The sequence below is a fragment of the Emydura macquarii genome, unplaced genomic scaffold, assembly GCF_026122565.2.
Source record: "Emydura macquarii macquarii isolate MOO-44397 ecotype Brisbane River unplaced genomic scaffold, CSIRO-AGI_Emac_v2 contig_212, whole genome shotgun sequence".
NCBI lineage: Eukaryota > Metazoa > Chordata > Testudines > Chelidae > Emydura > Emydura macquarii.
Genome location: NW_027130349.1, coordinates 320,684 through 339,504, shown reverse-complemented (window position 1 = coordinate 339,504; position 18,821 = coordinate 320,684). Strand labels below are relative to the sequence as shown.

General features: G+C 35.8%; 1 protein-coding gene across 8 annotated transcripts in view; it reads right to left on the bottom strand.

Moving 5' to 3' along the window:
* TRAPPC8 (trafficking protein particle complex subunit 8) overlaps positions 1-18,821 on the bottom strand; it is a 110,396-nt gene that overhangs the window by 36,485 nt on the left and 55,090 nt on the right. For all 8 annotated transcript variants that reach the window (XM_067546117.1, XM_067546133.1, XM_067546125.1 and 5 more), the window contains 6 exons: positions 13,502-13,726; positions 10,855-10,963; positions 6,608-6,802; positions 6,232-6,362; positions 4,788-4,862; positions 4,173-4,299 (listed from right to left, as the gene is read on the bottom strand). In XM_067546117.1, coding sequence (XP_067402218.1) covers positions 4,173-4,299; positions 4,788-4,862; positions 6,232-6,362; positions 6,608-6,802; positions 10,855-10,963; positions 13,502-13,726 — 862 coding nt within the window. The remainder of the gene's footprint in view (positions 1-4,172; positions 4,300-4,787; positions 4,863-6,231; positions 6,363-6,607; positions 6,803-10,854; positions 10,964-13,501; positions 13,727-18,821) is intronic.

The window sequence follows — 18,821 nt, the reverse complement described above, 5'->3', positions numbered from 1 at the left end:
CAAATTCACTGAGTTTCATGGCTTTCTCCAAACAAGATGTACTTTAAAACCATTTATTATTTTTCATTTTAAGTGTGAACATAATGCTTATTAGACTGAATGACACCCCCAGACACTAGTATTCATGAAACAGGAACTGTATTGGCAATGGCAGCACAGTCTGTACCTGCATACAATACAGGCTTCAACTGTTTTGGAAGGACCACCTTTTACATTAAAAGGATACTTCCATTTTTACCAAATCAATTATTGTTCTTGTAGAAATTCAGAAGACCCAATTAGATAGGTCTTCTGACACTTCTTAACCAGGAACTGAACTGAGACCAACCACACAGACAGCAAATACTTTCTTTCATTCCTAACCTTAACTGAACGTTTGTATAAAGTTAAAGAACAAACTTTCCTGGATGATGGTTTAAAAGGAAGAAGAGGGAAATGAAGTTTTCAAATAAAGTTAAAAATGTTATGAAAGCAAGTTCCCAGTGAGGAACCCTTCTCCCTCAGACTGGTCAAAGAAAGGTCAAAAGGAGTGTAAAACATGATACTTAAGAGCTCACTGAATATAGTCATTTTGAAAGACTAAAAAAAGTAAGACACTAACCAGTGGGCTCGTAAGTAGGGCCATCCAGCTTACGCTATATAAAATATGCATCTAAAGGAATAAAAAGGAAGCTTTATATAAAAGGATAAAGTTTGTCCTTCAAAAATGTGAAGAACTGTAAGCAAGATAAACTTACTTAATATTGAAAAAATATGTACAAAGGCAAGTTTTAAAAAAGAATAATTAAGAAACTGCCATCTAATCAACTTATAATGCAGAGTACTGTATGCCTGAAAGATTCTGCATTCTCTTTATAAAACACTGGCTACCAGAAAGTTTCTTAGTTGCACGCTAAATATAATTGTAAATTAGTTGGTTGAAAAATTCAAGTCAACTACTTTCTTTTCTCTCTTTTTTTAAAAAAAAGGATAGAACTTTTAACTTTGAAGGGAAAGCGAGTTCTTTGTCCTACACTGGATCCAAGAATCACTGCTTAGAAGTCCTTTGTTGCATATGAACGTGGAAGCTGCCACTAAGAACAGTATCAGTACTATTCACTTACCGAAAAAATGAAAGACAGGTATTTCTACAAATGTTTGAAGGTTACGCTTACATTTTTAGTTTTATCTAAATTTAAACTTTGGAATTTGCAAAAACACTTTCACTGTCTAATGAGATCAACTGAAGCAAGGACTTGATAATCCAATAGCTGCCTCATGTGTGCTGCCTAAGAGCAGCAAATGTTGGTGCCAAGAGGATTAGAGATTCATATTACAATATGTATACTTTCCTATTTTAAAAATGTTTAGCTATCACTAGATTTTTCTTTTATATATCCAGTTACCTATGTCAAATGCTCAACATTTGGCACCGTACAAGAGAAAATTAATGGACAGGAAAAGTTGCAGTAAATTTGTTGCCTGTGTCTACCACGTCCAACCTGTGAAAGATCAGCCCCTTCAGATGCAATGCTTTGCCTACAGGGATGTAAGGAACTGCATCAGATGGTATTCAAGTTGTAACACCACTCTTATGGTCAGAAACTTTCTATGTTTAAATTGCAAGCAAATCACCAGAGGAAGAAGTTAAATCTTGGATTTGATTTTTCCAAGAGTCTTCACACTCATGAGGGGAGGAAGAAGATGAGCATGATAGGGGAAGAGGTAAACTACAATGATCAGAATTTCTAGTGACATGCATTTCCTTTGTTAAAGTGCAGCTCTTTCCCTCATCTGAAAAAAAATCTGTCTTCACACTCCAGATGTAGCATAGCTTGAAGGCTTCCACAATTAAAGGCAGAGTCTGCTGATGCAGTTAGATCCACTTGGTAAGTCATGAATTTGTTGACTAAATATAGCAGCTTTGCACATACACAATTACTCTTTACTTAACAGCACAAGACAAACAGAGCTATAGATATTTCTTTGCCTCTGCACACTGAAGAGATCTCAAAGGTTGGGCAAAGCCTTCTGGGGTGTCCAGAATCCTTCCCTTGCAGTTCGTGACTTTTCTTACAAATAATGGAGTTTTTTCCAGCTAGCTTTCACTGACCTTGGATGGTCACAGTTAAACAGAACCCCCCTGTTAGGAAATCACGAAAGTCTTCCTTCTCTCCTGCCCAGAGCTCCCTGTTCCTGTCTGAGTCTCAAGCTTATGTTTCTCCCTACTAACACCTAGTTTGTTGTTCTGCTGCTGGTGTTTTTCCACTCTCCACTTCACTAGCCCTCTGCAGACAAGGTAGAGGAAGTAGCTTCTCCCAGCTCCAGCCAACCTCATTAGCATATAAATTGTCTGGACCAGAACATAGTCATTAATGTTAATGACTCTCCATTATATTTCATCTGGGAGAGATGGTACTATAGTTCACGTCAACAAATGGTCAATACCTGGTATAACCTGCTCCAAGTCTAGCATAGATGAGACCTGGGACTAGCTCCAATGCCTTCCAGAACTGAACAAGATGGAGGCTGCCCACAACAGAAGACAAGTTTTCTCCATACCAGGTGACTAGTCCCTTGGGGGATGGAAGCAAGTTCCATTAGCAAGAAAATAAATTTTGGGCAAGGGAAGTGGTGAGGAGAACCCTCTACAGCAGTGGTTCTTAACCTTTCCAAACTACTGTACCCCTGAAGCCTGAGTCCCACCCCCACGGGGCTGAGGCATGTAACTTAGTTTCATGGCACCCCTGTGGCTCCAGGCAATTGCCTTTCTTGCCACCCCCAATACCAGCTCTGCACTTGCGACCCCTCTAAAACCCCAGGTTAAGAAACACTGCTCTACAGAAACTTGCCCACAACTTGACAGCTCAACTGAGCCATACAAGAAGCCTGAGGAAATAGTACTTACTACGTTCTAGGATAACACACTGTAGGGGAGAGCAACAACTGATGAGAGATCTATGACCCCAACCATGCTCAGTGATGGGACAGTAGAATTTAAGAGAGATAGTGACAGCCAAAGCTCGCATCTCCAAGAGCAGCTGACTCATGGCACTTTGAGTTGAAACCTCTGAAGGCAGCACATCTGGGGGTAGTGGGATCACGCCACAGTCCTGAGAAGACTTCATAGAAATAGGAACCTACAGTTTTGATGTCTAGAAGTTTCTCTCTCTTTTCCATCTTATCTCTGTCCCTTCCTCAGGGAAAAGTTGGAAACAACATCAGAGTTCAGGTATGAATTCCATGTCTCCAACAAGAGGTAATAAAGCTGACCAAGTGGATGGAGATGTTTTTGTGTCTTACATATTGACTGCAAAGGAAGATTCTCTGTCTCTTGGCAGATGAGGCCAAGAAAATCTGAGACAGCTGGATTTTCCTTTGCAGGATGGGGAAAAATGACATGTAACAGTAACAAGTTTTGGCTCTGGTATCAATTTTTCCCCCTAAGTACACAGTTAAATTCTAGCAATTCATCTTTTACCTTTATAAGGTGAGTTTAAGCTACCATTTGTCATTTAGAAGATGTATAAAACACACATACACTATAGTATTTTCCATATATTAGTCATTTAGCAAGTCACTTGATCTGTGTTATGAGATTTAAATAGCAAGTTTTTGAAAAGGAAAAAGGGCTGAAAACAAACATTTAAGAAGTCCTTGGTTGAAGTGGTTTGTAATGTCATTTCAACTCTGATTAAATTGTAGCTTGATGACAAACTATTCCTGAGAGCTTCACGTTTTCAGGGCAACACTGAGAAAGAAAGCTGACTATTATAAACAGGAGGAAAAAAGAAGAAAGTCCAAGTGGCACTCAGATAGAACGCAGCTAGAAGAGAAGTAAATGGAGAGGGACCCTAGAGAAGAAGAAAATTGCAAACGCCAAAAGGTGTGAATTTGTTTGGATTTAGATTTGAATTTTTATTTTCCTGTTTTTTGTTTAAAACCAGGATATAAACACTGAAAGAAAAATGATTTAGGCAACAGTGAATGCCTACTTCCGCTCACCCTCTCTCTAGATGCTGCTTCATTCTGTCACTTGTGTCCACTTATTTCATCAGCCTCTCCCTCTTTCTTTGGGCATGCCCCCCTATACCACCCACCAGCTGCCATTGTTCATGTGGCAGACTTTAGTTCTATTCTGTGGTACAATATAAGATGCTCTGTCATTTCTTAGGGGACTGCTACATCCTTACCTGCTTGCAATCCAATAGAAGGATCAATCCCATCTAACATCATAGTACCCTGAAGAGTGCCAAGATTGTAAACGACTCCCAGAATATGTAGCTCCCCTGTTTGATGGGGAAAGAGCTTTAGTCTTGCCTGTGGAGATATGTTAAATTTTGTTGTTGTTGCTACTAAGAAAAAAAGCACTTATTTTTACATTTAATGTCCCATTTTTACAAAAATTCATAGTCACATTATATAATCACATATCAGTTGCAACTGTATACTACACAAATTAAATCAGAAACTGTTAATTGTAGCTAACTCAATATCAGATTTTTGTTTTTCATTTTTGCAGACTAGTTCATTTGCAGATAGTTGAGAAATTATGAAGCACCCAGGAAAAAAACTCTTCAGAGAGAAACATTTCTAATTTGGAATTAGCCCTTAACAGAGCTTAAAAACAGAGGATATTACTTATGCACCAAGTACTGCAGCAAAAGGAAATTATTCCAAATGAAACTAACTTCTATCTGATAGAATTTCTAAACTTGTATTTCATTTCTAAGAAAAAAATAGTATCTAAATATATAATATTGTATAATGTGTGTTAAAGGTGTAAATATAAAGATTTACCTACTTACCATTTTTGTCTCTTCACTGTTTATTAAGAACTCAGCTATTACTTCGGCTCCTATCATGTTATTTCCACATGTTCCCTGGGAAGGAGGGGGAGAAAAAGCCAATCTGCTGAAGAGCTGTTTTTATTTCCTTATTAATAATGTTCCTCTGAACTAAATTGTACAAATAGTATATCTTGCAACAGTGTTACTTTTAGGGTTCTTCAAACAAAAGCATGTACAATTTGAAACCATAAAGAGGAATCTGTAGAAATGGGACCAGCCCAGCAGACTCCCTTTAGTGCCACATTTAAGGTACACAGGTAATTTTTAAGCACTGATCAATTTTCTAGACCTAGAGAACCACTTCATTAGTGAACAGAGATTCAAAGACTAACTCTGCTGTTTACATCATGACAGTGCATCTGAGATTCTTCATATGCTGTGAGATGATCACCTCTGAACTATGGATTTCATTGGTAGTTACAGAAGGTTATTACATATATTTGAAGCCCACACACAGCAAACAAAAGGAAGTTTCCAGAAGGAGAAAGTTAGCCAAATCACAAGCATGAAGTTGCCTCTTTCTGTGGTTGGCTAGAAATAAAACAATCATTAATACTGTGGGATTACTGTATTATGTAAAATACAGCAGTCAACTGAGAGATTAAGAAACTGGCCTAAACAACATATTTTCACAGGAAATCAACTTGATAAGAAAAATGTACTAAAAGTTTTAGAATAACGAAAACTTTGACAGAACAACAACTTTTTGAACAAGGATCAAGAGGAAATTCTGCCACCAAGAGACATTACCCAATGTGCTAAGTATAGGTTATTTTAAATAGCAAGCAGTTGATTATGAAGCTATTGAAATAAAAAAATATCTGTTATATAAAAGACTACCTGAAATAATTTATGTTAAAAAAAACAATGAACTGAAAATCTAGGCAAACCAACATAAGGAATCAACTGGCCACAAAACTATATTACTTGATTATTAACATTGCAGATATTAATTATAAACATGAAGATTAAGTGATTTTACCTTATTAGTAAGAAAATATAGTTACTGATGCAAAGGTTAAAAATGCATAAAGAGTTTTCATCCTGCTGCTGTTATACTAAGCTTCAATTGTCTGAGAATAGATGACTCAAATGACTTTACAAGGTGTATAATTTAAATAATCTTATTAAAATCAGAGATTAGAAACACTTTATATAATGTCTATACTTTAAACTTTTACACTAGTTTCCATTAAAAGTTAGCATTTGCCAGCTTTTAACAGTCTCGCCCTCTAAAAAGTACAGCAGAAAATAACTTAGTAATTAATATGGTATTTGTTGATAAAAGTGTTGACTTTTTAATAAAAGCCACATCAATATTATGCTTCAGAACAGTAAGTTTAAGAATAGTTAAAATGTTAAAAATAGTTTGGCTATAGTTAAAATGTTCTTAATTACTTACCAACTCTTTTGTCTCTCCATTATGCTTTGCATTGAAATCTTTAGGTTGAAATTTCCAACGCAATGATAAGTCAGTCAACAAAAGGGGAACCTTCAATGGGTTTCTAAATGCCACTTCCACTGTTACTGGTTCTATATTTATTTATTTAAAAAAAAAAAAAAAAAAAAAAAAAAAAGCTATTATGTATTTTACATAGATGTATTTCAACAAGTGATTACAGGCTATATATTCCATATGACTTGAAACTTAATATTCACCTATAACAAGTCATATCACAAAAATAGCTTGGCTGGTTCCACAGTAGCAAAGGAAAATTTTGTGCAGATTAGGTTTAAAGACTTTTGATTTTTAAAGAATACGTAAGCTATAATTTTACCTTCTACTACAGCAAGTGGAAACTTGGAGTTATCTGAATAGCTGTTTAAACAATATTGTGTTGGCTGAAAATTGGATGGTATTATTCCTTTGTTAACCACAGCCACCACCTGTTCTTCAAGCTCCTTCCATTGTTGTGAAGATTCACAATCATATTCCTGATCAAGACTTACATGTGTGGCTGCCTGTTTTTCACCTAATAGAGAATAAATCAAAATTAAGTGGCACAAGACAGTGGTGCACAACTGTTATAATATAAAGGGCTGTATTGGCAGCTTTCTATGGGCCCAAAGTTCATAGTAAATTTTTATGCAAATACTGATTCATTTGAAAACGCTTCCCAGTCAGGTCATGAGATGCTTTATTCATGTGCATTTGTGAAGTACAATGCACTCGCAAAATATATTCAACACATTTTCTAAAGCCATTTGATTTTAAAATGTAGGTGCCAATAATTTTCAGGTGTTTCACATTATCTTTTTAAAAAAAAAACACTAAAGTGTGTAAGTGGAATAAAAGCTATAAGCTATAATTTAAGTCAGCAAAGATTCAGTTTATAGACTAAAAATGTATCCCAACACTAAAATACAGAAAAAGGATACATTAATTTGTACTCAGCATTTTATCTAAGGATCTCAAAACACTACACACATTTTACCTGAAGATTATGATCAATGTTTCTCAAAGTGTACAGTGCAAGCAGACCTCTCAACTGTTCACCAGAGTCTTAGCTTTTATTTTTAAAAAGTAAAATTTGTTACAGTTGTAAAGAAAACCTTCAAAAGGTAAAAGCTTGTAACCAGTGCAGCAATGGCAGCTTGGGCCTGAATCAATAGCTCTGAAATGCTGACTACTCAAATCATTTTAACTCAAAGGCCAATGACAGTTAATGCTGATATTTTAAATAATTCCATTGCTCAACAAATGTAAATCTTCATAACATAATACTTCCTCTTGTTTCTTACACTATTGTTTCCCAAAGCTGATTTAGAGAGGACCGAATAGTGGTAGAAGGACATGGAAGATTTATAAATTAACGTGTAGACCTTTAACCACAAATAGCAGAGGGTAGAGGAAAACACTTTCAGAATATTTAGAAAACACTCCAATAGCAGATCTGAGGGTCATCCTTGGCAACTAGCTGTTTTACCTTCCATCCCAGAGCACTTGGAAATTTACTGAAGCTAACTGGCTCTCAGAATGAAACATCTGATGCCAGTCTAGACCAGCACGTACTCATTATGCACCATTATATGCACCTAAAAATGGGCTTATAATAAAACCCTGTTACAAAGAAGATACTCTGATATAAAATTTTGTATAATTGGAACATTTTAATATTTTAAAAATTCAGCATGCTACACAACATAAATCTAGCAAGTGATTTTACCTTTTAACTAAAATAATTTATCATTACTATTAACTGTCAAATATAGATGATCTTTCTATCCCTGTTCAGTATCTAAGTATAGGACATTCAATTATTCACAAAAATCATGCTTAAGTAAGCATTCCTCTACATTACTACAAAATATAGATCTTTTGGGGGATCTCCTTACATTCTCTAACATTATTATTGTTTCACCTGAACACTACCACACAGCATATATTAAAATACCAAGAGTTTATTTTACACATTTCCTCAGTTAAAGTTGTTTTCATTAAGACTTTTATATGGATTCAAGCCATTTAAGAACTAACAATCATACTCATCTTTTTCAATTTGTCTAGTCTACTTATGCTACCTTCAAGGATCATAAATACATGGTCACATTTAGTCATTACTACTTTCCTATGAATACATCACATTTTGTTTGGACACATTCAAGCATGTTTCACTTATTTATATAAAGAATCAAGTAAAATAATTTATACCACTGTGCAGAAAACTAGGCAAATCTCTTTTTTCTTTCTGTAAATTTTATGCCAATAAGTCAGTACTATGATTTAAAGTGTGATGTTAGCACTGTTCATGAACACATTCTAATGTGTTTTAGAAGTCTAGTAGAGACAAGGCATGTAGACACGTGCTAAACTAGTAAAGTTAAAAGTTAGTGTTTCAGTGGGACTTGTTCTTTCAGATGCTTTCGAATATCCTACCTGTAAGTGCTGAAATATGGATGTGGGAGCCTAACTTGAGCCTCCTTTTAAAATTTTTTGGCCATAATCAACTTTAAATCTAGTCAGTTTGAACAGTTAGTTTTTCAGGTACACATCATCATCTCCTGAACCCCTGGCCAATTTTTGTGAGTTTATAAACACATAGTTTAAAATGTTTCTCACCTACTGGGTGAAAAATCTGCTTTTTGATTACTGATTAAGAACAAGTCTATGCATCCAATTTGTATCTTCAGTATTCACATTGGCTTAAATACCTTAATTTATACAGAACTACATGTAAAGATTAGACAATGGCTTTTCACCTACACAAGTAGTTATTTCATTATTGTAAAACCATGTACAGAACTTGATTCTCAGAAATGTGTACTTTTAATCATACTATATTTCTAGAATGCTACTTTTCTTTAAAAGTCTTCTAGGAAAACTACTAGGCTTTGCTTTAAATTCCAAAATATATTATCTAGGTACTTATATCATAGCTCCTACTTAATTCACCTGAAATTGTAAGTGCTCAATGCCTATAAAACAATCCAGCCCAGAACATCTTATGTATCTATGTTTGTACATGCAGAACTTATTGAAGAAAAACAGTCAGTAATTATTTCTGAAACGTCTAGATCCATAGCTGTTCTTGCCTAACGAATGACTACCCTATACAGTTCAAGTCCAACTCTTTTGAAAGTTCTCTGTCATACTCAAGAGTCTCCCCATATTGGTCAACAGCTCCATACTTTCAATGAACATTTGTGTTGTGGAAGATCACAGATCACGGGGATCAGCATTTCATTGGCTGAGACTACAACAAAGTTTGGCACCAGACAGATGTAGAAGTTGTCAGACTGCCTCTGAGGGACATTGCAGAATCAATCTGCCCTTTTGGAAATTAAAAAAGGACAATACAGAGTCAGCCAGAGATCTCTTTTGTTGGTGCCACTGAAAAGAGCCACTTCACTGGATTGTTTTGACTGGAGGTCTAAGAAACAATGGGACTTTTCAATCCCCATCAACTGTAGGTCCAACACAACAGCCAATCAGAAGCCTGAAGTCAGCTGGGAAGACCGAGGGTACACCAAAAAACTAATTTAGCAGGTTACCTCTTCTGGAATTTCTTACAATCACCTATAATTGTCTGCTGTGCCCACATCCATCAATAAGATTAAGAACCTAAGGACATATAAGGGGGATCTCAAGGTAGAACTTTTAAAGAGTCCCGGGAAGGAACCCACAGACTGAGCGACCAGAGCTAAAAAGGGCCAATATCCTGAGGATTATTGATACAGGACTGGAGAAATATGCTTCAGGAATCTTATTAGTTTAGATTAATTTATCTACATTCCATTAAAAAAATGCACATATCCTTATGAATTCCTTGACACATTTTAGAAATAATTCTAGTTACCCTCCTACTCCGTTAGGAATCCATAATACCAAACAGCTAAAGACAGGAGTCAGAATGTACAAAGCCCCTCAAAGAGCTACAGATCTCTGGTTTTGGCAAATTCGTCTGCCCCAGTTGCCAATTCTGCTTCTGATGGCATCAGAACCTTTTCCTCCTGACAAAGCTATTTGGCTTGGAAATAGTTGTGGCATACTGGAGAATAAACAGCAGATGATTAAGTATCAGCAACAAATCTTTCCATTTTATATGTAAATATCCTGTAAAAAGACATACCTAATGTTAAAATAATTTAAAAATGTTAATTTCCAAGTTCCATAAGGTGCAATTGTTTGAGACTATATAAACATTGTGAAATGGGTCCTTACACTAGAACACCCTGACAACTCTACTCCCAAGCTACTAAAAACAATCAAAATAAAGGTTAATGGGTATTGATTGTATTTCTGGGATAAGGTCCTAACTAAGGAGTTAAAGCCTTTCAAACCCAATATTCTCCTGATTTAGAGGAAAATTTAATATAATTTACTGATCAGCAACAAGAGAAATAAGTTTGACCTACTAAACTAGTTTATGAAACAAATAAAACAGATGACTTAAAAAATGGAAAAGAGAAAAAGACCAACCAGGCTGAGGAAACACTGAAGTTTCTAGTAGGTTGTCTTATTCATGCCTCTCTTTTGGTCCATCATAAAACAGATATATTAGACAAGCACTGAATAGTCACTAACCTTCTGAGGGTCGTCGGTCATGTCCAAAGAATACTCGTGTCGCAGAACTGTGAATATATGGTAAAGGAAGTTGTGGTAAAGGGCCATCAGGTGATAGCTGAGTTACATTCTGGAATGAGAAGAGGGGAATTTTTTTCTTAAATGCATTGCCCGATGTAAATAAGCTTTCTGCAATCAGTGTTCAAAAACTGAAGAGACCAACTTACAGGTTATATAACATTGTTAAGAAGCAAAAAAGTTAAAGCTACTGCATCTATGCTATGTTTTATCCATTTCTTTGCACAAAACTTTAAACTGACAAAATAGTTTAAAAAACTCAAAAACTCAAAAACTGAACAGTGAAATGAAAGGATATATCTCCCTATTTTAAAAAGACAGGGAATCTATTAAATAAAAATCCACATTTTAATTCTCTACTCTAACCTTAACTTTATCAACAGGTTGCTGACAGACACATTATGTTGTAAAGCTCTGCCCTTTGTTTCAATATTTAATAACAAAGTACATGGATACTGTATTACAGTGTAATTTTAATAGATATCCATCTTTATACTGTATTCTGAGTATTTGTGAAATGTAAGCTTGCATACCCAATTATTCCTAAATAAAATAAAGATAATATTGTACTTTTCCTTTTTTATATTAAGAGACTCTATTCCTTAAATTAATCTTTCCTACTGAACAAATAAAACTTTGTAACATACAAATTACAAAATCCTAATCATAAGCAATGACACCAAGATCCAGCCCATTAAATTTAATCTTCTCTACATAGGTAGTAGGGACAAGAGTAAATATTTAGCAGCCCTCTAAGAAGGCCCCTTCAAAACAGGTTGCTATAGTGCAGAAATGCTTTGGAAAAATGGATCCATTTTTTACATACATTTCCCAAATCCAAGTTAATTAGGAATGGTTCCACCTTAGGTCTCTATGTATATTAACGATTTTGAATCTGCAAAGCTTTCAAATATTAACTTAATATTTGTAAGCTTACTGCTGATTTTGAATCTGCAATAATATACTGGAAATTCAAAATGCAATTATAAGTAAAACATGAAAATCAGCTTCCCTCCTCTGTGCTTTTTTGGAAGATTTTAAGTCAACTGTTGCAAAGAATTCATGAATTCAGGATTCTGGGTAAGGAAGATACTTGTTTTAAAATATTTTACTGTATAAAAGTATTAATTTGTAACATTAAAGTTTACTTATACAATCTGCTAATTATTTGAGATTTTTTTTTTTTAAATAAGCTCTTCAAGTGGACCTTCAAATGTATGTGCAAAAAGTGGTACTGCATGCACTGTGAAGTCTATGGTGTACTGTATTCCAGAGTAAGGTATACACATGCTATCAAGTGGATGCATACATCATCCCATAATTACTTTACTCCATTGCTGGCTTGAGATGGGAGTCTAGTTTCCCAGGAGCATACATTAATTTAATCCATGGTGATTTTCTGAAGTTGCGACATTCCTTGCCACTGAATTAGAAGTGAACAATAATGTTAAGTAGATTTGGGGATAAAACCCCATTCACTATCATGAACCCTATTCACTACCAACTCAGAAAGATGTTTGAAGTACCCAAGGGCATTACATGTTGGTCATACTTTTATAACTTGTCATGTAACTTTTTTTTAATTTGAGGTAATGAGAGTTAAGAGTAAGGTGGCTAATGAACTTTGTTACTGAAGACATTTTTAAAACATCAAAATGTGACTTGTACAGCGATAGCAAACTCAACATTGCATTCAAAAAATATCTGTGAAAGTAGAGGTGACACAGGAAGCAGGAAAACAGTTGTATATTCCTGAGCTTTAAACAACCATGTCATCTGATCAGACACGGTCAAATCCGAGCTGGATACCTGGAGTATAAAGGTATTTTGAAAGATCCATACATCTTTTTTTTTATTTTTTTTTTTTTTATTATTTTTTTTTTTTTTTTTTTTTTTTTTTTTGGCCTTAACTGAGGGACCAGTAAAGAAAACCAAAGAATTTATAAATTGAGGAAATGTTTTTTTTTATAATTTATCAACACTGACCTAGGCCAGACTATAATCTGGATCTATAGGTAAAAGGAATAACAATTTGTCATGTAGATGTCTGCTACCAGGTGAACAACTAAATTAAACAGGGAGTGGAAGGAATTTTAGACACAAAAAGGGGGAAGGCCTGAAGAAAAATCAGGTACAATAAGATTTTATATCTGTGTGCACTAGTAATACCATGCTTTGTATTTACATGGCACCCCTTCAGCCAAAGAACCTCAAAGTAGTTTACAAACAGTTATGCCTGAACTAACCAGGCACCTTTGAAGAGCCTGGTTACTATAAGGACGGGTACGAAACAGAACCATTTGACTTCTGACCTCAACAACAGCATTAAGAACTGTTATTTAACGTTCAAATGGGTAATCAGTAGAAAACACAAATCATTTGCCCTATAACATACATAAGATTGGTGCCATGAAAGTAAATATAGTATTTTAATTCTCCAAATGCAAAGTAAAATTCAGCTTGGAAACCGAAGAACATTAGAACCAAAGAGATGCCGTCAGTGCTAAAAGTCACTGAATTCTGTTTTTATGTAAGGTGATTATTTTTAATTTTTTAAGCTAATCTTTAAGAAAAAAAGCATGCATCTTACCTTGTAAACATAAAGGTATTCTCTGAGGAAAGCCCCTTGTTGAGAAGCAGGTTGTTTGCTGTCATTGATCAAAATATGCCTGAAGGCAGACACAGCATTATCAAGCTGACGAAGAGTAAAGGACTGGCGACCAATGGTGAAGTTAATATGATCCTCTGCAAGAGACCAACCTTTCCCTTTGTAAACTTGCATGGCTTGACAATAACAGCGCAAGGCATGTTTCTTCTAGAAGAAAATGAAATTGAAACTGTTCCTCAAATATCATTACTTTGTGATTTAACCAATTCAATTTTAACATTAGCAGCCAGTGTCAAATCATTTACATCAATGCAGATTTTAATTCAACAATTTTCTAAAATTGTTACTGAATGTGGGACTGCAATGCAAGCAAGGAGGTATAACACAACATGCAATCGGTATTAACCCAAAGGTGAATGCAAAGGTTGTTGCTGTAGCACAGAACTATTGACACAACTGGGCCTACAAATTTACCTTAATTGTGAGTTTAGCTGTAAAAAGTGAGTATACATTCATAAAATGTCACCGTAATGTTTAACAACAAATGTGCAAGAAAACCAGACAAACTGGATTAGTCTAAACCAAAAACCTCATATGGATATAATACAAGGACTGTAGAAATTATGTTTGTTAAAAACAGATGTAGAGCTAGAAGTTAATAAACCAAAATTGGTGTGTCAGATATTAGGCTTCATTGGAGGAAAAAATAATGAGGGGATGGGCTGTTTCACCCATCGCTCCCTTTATGAGTCCATTAAAAAAACTGGGAGGGGAGGAGAACTCTTGAAAGAACAAAAAGAAGAACAGAGGGGAAGAACAGACAGAAGCTACTGGAGCAAATGTCACCATAATGGCTTCCATTCCCCACTATTTCCTGGGACCTCAGATCATCATCCTGATCCTGAGAACTGTCTCGACTAGATCAGGTTAGAGGGAGGGAGCCAGATGACACCACCAACCCTACCAGCTCCAGCTGAATCCCCAACATCACTTTGGATGAAAGGACTTCAACAGCAGCAGCAAACAGCAGCTAACTAACTTCTTTTCTTTTCCCCAAAAGGACAGTTATTGTGACCATTAATACCATCTAAGAAACTGACAAACAAGGGTTTTTTCCCTTTAAAATCCCTGTCCAGTGAAAAGGAAAGAACAAGGGATGTTAAAATGAAAGCCTTATTTAATACTTTACATTTCAAATGCTTTAACTGATTTTCCTTCTTTACTATACCTTTAATAAAATGTTTAATAGATTTTTAATGATGGGTTTGCCATGATACTAAGCAGGTTGAGATCTCTGTATACCAAACCCTGGAACTTGTTTAACACTGTTCAATGCTGGACAATGACTGGTTTATAATAATGCCTTTGGCCTTTCCATCTAAATTAATACAACAGTACTCTCTAATAAATTAAATTCTATTGCAGTAAATTTTAAAATATTCAGTAATGGCTATTGTCTTGAAGTATGCATGTGCTCAAATATGCTAAAATACTGAAACATATACTGCAGGAGTTGAACATATGCCTATACGTCAAGTAAACCTCTCTCCTCTCTCTTACATCCCTAAGTGCCTTACGATCTAACGCATTTATCCTCACAACAGCCCTGTGATGTATTATCTCCATTTTACAGGTGGTGAAATGAAGGCCCAGAGAGACTAAGGGTTAACAAGGGTTTGCCAGTAAAGATATACACCTGGTAAAGCTGTGCTGGCAACCCCCTTACCAGAGACACAGCTTACATACCAAACCAAATAAGCCAGAATGCCAAAAGACGTTTTGCTGGTATAACTACATCTACACTACAGCTTTCGCCAGCTGTGTGATTTTTCCCACACCAACAACAGGCCTGGCTACACTAGTAATTACTTTCTAGTGTAGCCAAGTTCCCAGTAAATTGCCCACAGTCGCACAGGAAGTCTGTGGCACAGCAGGAATTCAACCTAGGTCTCCCAAGTCCCAGGCTTTCCTACTGAATCATCCTTCCTCTCTGTATACAGGATAATGTTCTGAGTCCCCTAAAATACACACCTAGATACACTGGGATGAGAAAGAAAGAATACCAGCTTTAAAGATGAACTGCAATGCTAAAATGAAAACGGAGGTAAACCAAATTGTAATAACCTTAAACAACAAGGCTATCAGTGGAATTCAGCACTAGAATAAACTAACCATCCTTTCTGAAATTCTGTCCAGGGCATAATTCTGTGAGATCTTATGTTAACTAGAAAGTGCCAATGATAGAACTGTGAAACATTGGTATTGTAGTAAACTGTTCATTTCTGTCACCATATAGCAGATTTCCAGCATCTGTGCAATCCCAAATCAAAGAAGTCAGGAAACCCCAAAACACTAGGGACCTATTCTTTAGGATTGATTCAACTGTCAATTGAGGGTATGTCTACACTGCCAGGCCTGAAGGAATCAATGCAGCGGGATTGACTGAGCGGGCAGTAGAGACATGCTCAAATCGATCCTGGAAGTGCTCACTGGTCAATGCCATTAATCCACTGCCCCAAAAGGAGTAAGACTGCGTCAACCGGAGAGCGTCTCCCATAGATGCAGCACAGTGGAGATGTCACGGTACAGCAATGGAAGTAAGTCGACGGGAGATATTACGTCAACTGGTGGCGGCAGTGTAGATCAGGCCTAAGATTCAAGTTAGATTACAAACACAACTGAACAAGGTCTATAATGATCTTAGAGTCATGAACGTTTCTTTAAAAGCAGTGATTATCAATTTGCAACCACTTCCTGGCTGCACCAACATCCTGTTAAACCCTGCTTTTACCGAATAGGCCAGTATCATAAGTAGGATTTAAAAATTAAAAGCTTTTTTATGCTTTACTTTTAGACATGAAAGCCGTGATACTTCCATTGGATTAAGAGTCCCTCTGGAGGCCACTACAAAACATGACATTACCATCAACACTAAGAGCCTGATTCTTATTGCACATTGGCTTTGAATTCAGTAGAGTGACTCCAGATTTACACCAGTGAAAGAGCAGAAGTAAGGCTACTGCAAAATTCAATATGATTGTCACTGCAAGCACTACAACACTACTGAAGTGGTCACTCCTAATTTTATTGGTTTGGCTATCCTTGAATATTTTGCATAAATTCTGAATTTTGAGAAAGGACAACTTTAATAAATTTGCTAAACAGATATGGAGAGTTCTGATTAATTTGTGCATTTATCTAGCAGTCCAAGCATCTGAAACAACTTATTAGAAGTACATTTTGTGGCTACTGTGAATGACACGGAAGTCCAAAATGAGGCAGTTAACACATATACCAATCAATCAATCAAAAATAAGCATTTCAGGTTTGGCTGCTTTCCATTACATTGCAGATTAATTTAAGTTAAGTATACATACTTTAATATATAAAAATGTAAAAAACTTGAAATTCTTGGAATACCAATACATGTCAAAACAAATTTAGACCTGCAGCTCCATCTACAGACCAACAGAAAAATACAGCCATAACACATCCTTTGAAAAAGCTAAACAACTTCACGTGCTGAGCTAGATTTACCACCAAATTCTACCAACTTCTTCCAGTGGAACTCTGGGAACTGGTCACTAGCAATAAAAAGGTGAACACAATCCCCACTGCAAGAGGACCAGTAACCTGCCAGCACCTCTACCAATTTAGAGAACTGGCAGCACTTTAGTCAACCACCTCTACTAGAGGGGCTCCTATGAAGCCCTAGTCATAAAATTATTCCTACCTTTCTATAAGAGAACTCCCAAAAGAGGGTGATGCTATTGTACAGAATACATAAACTGCGAGTGAACTGACCAATATTTTAAGCTTATTCCAAAAGCTGTTCAAGGGACATGGTCAACTTAACTTTGTAATACTAACCAGTTTAAAATAAATGAAGTTTGATAGCACATCCTTTAAACAGTTTGCCCTGAAATAGAAAAGTTGTGGATTTCATTAAACTCAGGAAAAAAATACAGGAGTCCTGGTGGCTTGAGCCTATCAGGTAGAAAATCTACTGAGGTTACAAAAAACACTACTGTGGTAAACAACAGGTCTGGTCCTATCTCTAATCAACACAGAAGGGAAAACTTACAGTAGAAAGAGAACCTGGTTATGAGAGAAAAAGATTCTGAGAGTTGCTCAAACCTACACTGAAAGATATTTCAGGCTATAATTTTGTTACAGAGGAGGAGAGTAGTCAAGATTGCTTTCCTCCATATCGTTAACTGAAGCAGGACCAAACCAAGTTAAAAATATGCCAGAAAAGGGGGAAAAGTTTCATTTTGTAGATATTTATACATACACATACCAAGTGCAAAAACAGCTGCTGCTCTTCTTAATATCCTATTGAGACTAACTTTTTGCTCCTCATTTAAGCTGACCATAATTCCCTACCACTATCAAGTATTTTAAGGGTATTTAGTCTCTCCCTGTCCACATTTTTCATTTTTATTTTAAACAAACAGAACCGAGCAGCTTTATAAAAAAATTCTACCAAGTGCTGAGTTCAGGGCTCCATTTTCCATTCAATGATTCACTACAATAAAAAAAACCATGAGCTAACCTTGCAGGTTCTAAGTGTTCAACAATCAGCTATTGCACGGAGGAGCAGAACCCCAAACTCTAATTTTGGCAGATAATATAAAGGAGGAATTCATCTTTGGTCACCTGTGTTTTTTTAGGTTTTTTAAAAACAATTTCAATTAACCTTTAAAGCCCCAATCTTACAACTGGTTGCATGCAGGCAGAGCCTGGAGCTTGCATAAAGTCCCACTGACATCAGTGAAACTCCACTTGTATCCACCTGCATACAGCCAGTTGCAGGATTGGTACCGCCGCAAGAATTTTTCAATTTCTGGAAGATAATGTCAGATTTATTATGTTAACCTATTATTGAGGTAAATACAATTCCAATATAAATTAACAAGCTGGAATTGAAAAAATGCATGGAAAAGTGCAAATAGTATAAAATAGCATCTGTGAATTTAACTAACTTCCAATTAGTTCAATAGATTGAAAAAAGGAAGTATTATCCAGTGATTAAAACACAGGCCAGAGTCAGGGTAATTGGATTCTATTCCTAGCTCTTTTACTAACTGCTATCATATAGTAAATCATTAAATTATGTGACTCAATTTTTCCATCTATGAAATAGGAACAGGTTTTCATTTTTTAAGAAGTTTTTGAAGATCAGATGAAAGGTGCTACACAAATGAAGATTACTATTTAAATTTCATTGAAGGTAATGATCAGCATTACTTAAGACAGATGTAAGAGATCACTTTGCTCAAGGCAGGACAAGTTAATTTAG